General features: G+C 31.1%; 1 protein-coding gene across 1 annotated transcript; it reads right to left on the bottom strand.

Annotated features, from left to right (window-relative positions):
* Window positions 1-328: 328 nt before the first annotated feature.
* On the bottom strand, window positions 329-1,260 carry LOC120085257 (protein NDR1-like). Its single transcript, XM_039041159.1, has one exon. The coding sequence runs from the start codon at window positions 1,143-1,145 to the stop codon at window positions 525-527; it is 621 nt and encodes a 206-aa protein (XP_038897087.1). The 5' UTR covers window positions 1,146-1,260; the 3' UTR covers window positions 329-524.
* Between the last annotated feature and the right edge of the window lie 3,627 nt (window positions 1,261-4,887).

Below are 4,887 nucleotides of genomic sequence, written 5' to 3'. Positions count from 1 at the left end.
TTGGAAAAAATTGAAGCATTTGACAACCACTCAAAATAACTTTTGAAACACTTTCAATATGTATTTTAAACAGGTTTTTTTTTTTTTTTATCAAAAGAGTGTAAATAAAAATGATTTTTCTAAATACACTTTCCTATTGTCAATTCAAACAGACTCTTATTTAGAATTCAATTTCTAAATCAAATACATATCTAAGAATATGAAAAAACAACTTTGTTTTCATTAAATCCCTTGTTTTCAAATTTCTATTTTCAAATTCTCCACCAAAAATGCACTTAGAAATCAATGTTCAAGAAAAAGAATAGAAATCAAATATAGGCCACAAAAGTAAAAATTTAGAGACTAAAAGTAATTTTTCAAGAAAATAATAATAATAATAATAATTTATCTACCTTCCACCGTCGGCCGTGAGTGGGCGGTGGAGAACACTTCCGACCAAAAACGCCGGCCAAAAATTCCATGAAATCAAACAAACCCCACTACAACAGCTTCAATTCAAATCCCAAAATTTCCTTTCCAAGGTTTCACAAAAATTTCCACAAAACAAAGACCCAAAAGCTCCAAATAACCCTCATCAGCGAGCCACTGGGCACGGCGGCGCCGGAGTTGAGCGTAATGCTACGTGGGTAGTCCTTTTCTCCCTGCCGGTTGACTTTGACCTCTGCCCCGAGTCTCAAATTCTCCCTCTTTGTCTTCCAGAACAAGATCTTGTACCTGACCGCCGTCGCGAAATCCAGCCGGACAACCACCGGTCCATTCCGGGAAACCGCCTTCCAATCCACTCCACGGGCCTCGACGGTCTCCTTCCTGAACGCCTTCTTATCGCGGCCTTGGTGAAATCCAGGCACGGTCAAGTTCCCCACCGGCCGCCGAGTTCCGTCCGGGGCTCCAACGAGCGTGAGGTTGAGAGAGATAGAGTCGTAGTAGACGGATTTATCTTTGTTCTGGTTTTTGAGACGCAGATCGAAGAGGAGGGTGGAATTTGAGGGGGAATTTAAGGATTGATTTAAGGCTGGAATGTAGAAAAATTCGATTGAACATTTGGGTTTGTGGGTTCGAAGGCTTAGCCATAAGAACAGAGCTGCAAAGCCGGTAGTTATGATGAACTTAAAGCAGCAGTGGCAGCACCAGCCGGATTCCGTCATGTTAGCCGGAGAAACAAGAAAAGGGTGGTTCCAGTGAGAAGAAAGAAGAAATGAGAAGTTGAGTTCAGAAAGGGTACAATAATGTTGGGGGTGGTAAAATAGAGATCAGAGGGGATGGGATGGGATGGGACCGACCATACAGTATCAAAACTAAGTGGAGGGAACCTTTGGTCTTTTTTTCCCTCTCCCAAAGTTCTAAATTGTAATAGAGATGTTTCAAATTATTTTATTAATATTATTATTATTATTATTTTTAGAAATCTATTAGAATTTTAAATAGGTGGAGTGGTAATTAGAAGGCTAAATTATTATTAAAAAAATACCTCTAAACTTTAGATTTTGTATAAAAAATATTTCTAACGTTTCAAAAGTTTCAAAAATACCCCTAAACTTTCAAAATATGATTAAAAAAAATATCTTTGTCGTTAATTTTAGATAGAAACCATTAAAGTTAAAAAAAAAATACCATTTCAGTTATATGAACAGAAACAGTTAATATCGTCTTACCTCTCTATTTTCCTTCTTTTTCTCCTTTCTCTTTTTCAATGCACTCTTACTTCCCTTTTTGTTAACTATTTGACGTTTGTTTATCTAAAATAAATAAAAATGCACATTTTAGTTAGGGTATATGAAGTATAATAATAAAAAAGATAATAGATACAACAACAAATGATTTTAAGACTTGCATATTTTAACAAAACTATACGATAGTAGTTGTGTGTGTTAATAGTCAAATATATTTTTTTTTATTTGACTATTTACGTTTTGGTATATTGTAAGAAGAGATTTTGATTTTGAAATTTTGTGGAATTTTATGTTTTCTTAAAATATTGGTTTTTATTTTGGTTGTGTGAGAAAATTGGTGTAAGCTAAGAATTGAAAAATTAAGAGAAATATAAAAGTATCTATATGAAAAATGAGGATATTTATATAATTTATTTTAAAATTGGTTCTTTTTGAGCTTAATAGAATTTCAAACAAATTGATCACCATATAAATAGGAGCATTTTTTTTTAACTTTTTGTTTTAATTTTTAAAGTTATTTTTCTCACGAGTAAACAACAGTTTCTGTTCAAAATACTAATGATGAAAGTATTTTTTAACTTTTATTAAGTTACGGGTATTTTTGAAACTTTTAAAAGATCCTTTTTAAAACAAAATTTTAATGATTTCTATCCAAGACTAACTGCAAAGATATTTTTTAATTCATTTTGAAAGTTTAGAGTTATTCTTTGAAACTTTTGAAACTTCAAGGGCATTTTTTACACAATGTGTAAATTTCAAGTGCATTGTTTATAATTTAGCCTAATTAGAATTATTTTGAGTATTTGGAACACTAAATTGAGTTATGAAGTTTGTAGTTAACATGTTAAAATTAGGAGTTCTGTGTTTGGGTTATGAAGTTGTAAAATAAAGTTTTTTTTCTTTAAAAATATGCAAAATAGAGAAAGAAGAGATGAATATGGAATTTATGGATAAATGTGTAAATTTTGATGTTGAAGTTGAGTGATTTAACACCAAATTTTTAAAGTTGGTAGACCAAACACCTCTGTGTTCAAATTTCAATTTTCGTTTTGGATTATGAACACACTATTTCAAATCTTAATTTCTATCCAATATTCTACATATTTTTAGACATTTATGTAATATCAAGTGTAATAGTGCAACTTTAAAAGAATATAAAGGATTTTAAAATAAAGAGCATACTTCTTGTAATTTACTCTATTTGTGTAACATACTTCAAAACACTAAAATGTTGAAGAAGAAAGCCTCAAACCTTCAATGTCCTATGATAGTTCCAATTTTTAAAAGTGTAAGTAGTATCTTGACAATATTAGTGTTGTTATACTTAATTTCTAAGCGTCAAAAGGTGTCTAATAAGTCAAATGATTGTGGTGCATCAATTTAAAATTTTGAAAAATCTATTAGATATTACATTGAAAATTTGAGACTTAACTAAATAAAATATAAAAATTTGAAGATCTATTTTAATCATAGTGGATAGAGTTTTAAAATCCTAACTTGTAATTTAATATATTTTTTAATGCAAGTAAATCAATGTAAGGCTTTGACTGTTGACCTTAAATTATGTTCACATTTGAAACTATATTTGAGTTAATTACATTGAACCATAAGATACTAAGATAGATGCTCTTTTGTTGTTGTTGTTGTTTTTTTTTTTTTTTTTTTGTACATTTTTATAGTGGGACAAGATTTCCTTTTCTTCTCTTTATTCTTTTTATTGATCCATTTGATTGTTTTAGATGATTCTTTAAGTGTTAGATATTTTCTTGTTTATTTGGCTATCATGTTTGATTATGTATTTAAGGCTAGGACATTTTAATGATTGCAATTCGGAATAAATATTTTAGGGGTTATTTGAGACGTTGAGTTGAGATACGATGTCTACAGTTCATATGTCTGTAGAGTTCATATGTCTACGTTGAGGTGCAGAGTTATTTGGTTTGAGTTCATATATCTGTTTTTGGGTGAGAGTTGAGTTCATATGTCAATGATACCTAGTGCAGTTTTTTGAACTCTAAATGACTTGCTTTTATGATTACTATTTTTGTTTTGAAACTTTTTTATTTAATAATTTTACCCATCTTTGTTTGAATAAAATACGGATTGCAATTTCTTTCTTTAATTTTTAAATCTTTTCCTTCTTTCTTTCTTTCTTTAGATAATAAACAAAGCTCATTACATTCCTTGCAGAAATATGATTATATAAAATAAGAACCTAAAGAAAAATCAAAACTTTTGATTCCTATTTTCTCCATAAATTTCATTATCATATTCTTCTTTTTTTTCTCCTTGTTGTTGTTTTGTATTTTTACTCTGTCATGAATTATTTTAAATTGAATCACCCCCACAATCTTAGTAGTCAATTGTATGTCACCACATGTATTCAACAATTTTATTTTTAATTCCTCCAAATTTGGAGATCATCATAGAATTCACTAATTTTAGCTATAAAATGTTTTAAAAAATCTTCATTTTATGTTTTTTGTTGTTATATGTTTCATATTTTTCATCTAAATATTCTCATCACTCATTTGATATGTGTATCCAATTAAATAAAAATACATTTTATGAATTTTTATTTATAAATATTGCACTCAATGCAGACAAAATATATTATTTATATAATCAACAACCCTACAATATACTTTAACAGTCATCGGTTTGAAGTTGATCGGATGAAGGTGGTATTAGAGTTGGTCGTCGGGGGTCGTCGTCGGAGGTAGTTTTTGGAGTATGAAGTTGGTTGTGCGAAGGTGGTCATCGAAGTTGATCATCGAAGATGATTTTCATTGGAGTTTATAGTCAAAGGTGGTTGNGAAGATGATTTTCATTGGAGTTTATAGTCAAAGGTGGTTGTTGGAGCCCGAAGTTGGTTGAATGAAGGTGGTATTAAAGTTAGTTGTTGGAGTTTATCATCAGAGGTGGTTGTCGAAGCTCCGAGTTGGTCGTCGGAGTTGTTCACTTGAAGGTGGTCATCGAAAGTGATTGTCATCAGAGTTTGTAGTCGATGTGATTTTTGGAGCTTACGAAGGTGGTTGTCAGAGTTGGTCATCAAAGTGTTGTTGTCAAAGCCTGAAATTGGTCGTCGAAGTTGATCACACAATGATGGTCGCTAGAGTTGAGTCACCGGAGTTGTCAATGGAGTTGGTTATCATAGCTCGATTGTCGAAGTTGGTCTCGCAAAGGTTGTCGGAGCCTAAAGTTGGTTGGCAGAGTT

The sequence above is a fragment of the Benincasa hispida genome, chromosome 9 (genome assembly GCF_009727055.1).
Source record: "Benincasa hispida cultivar B227 chromosome 9, ASM972705v1, whole genome shotgun sequence".
NCBI classification, from domain to species: domain Eukaryota; kingdom Viridiplantae; phylum Streptophyta; class Magnoliopsida; order Cucurbitales; family Cucurbitaceae; genus Benincasa; species Benincasa hispida.
Note: the sequence above shows the minus strand (reverse complement) of the source record. Positions and strands in the feature narration are given on the sequence as shown.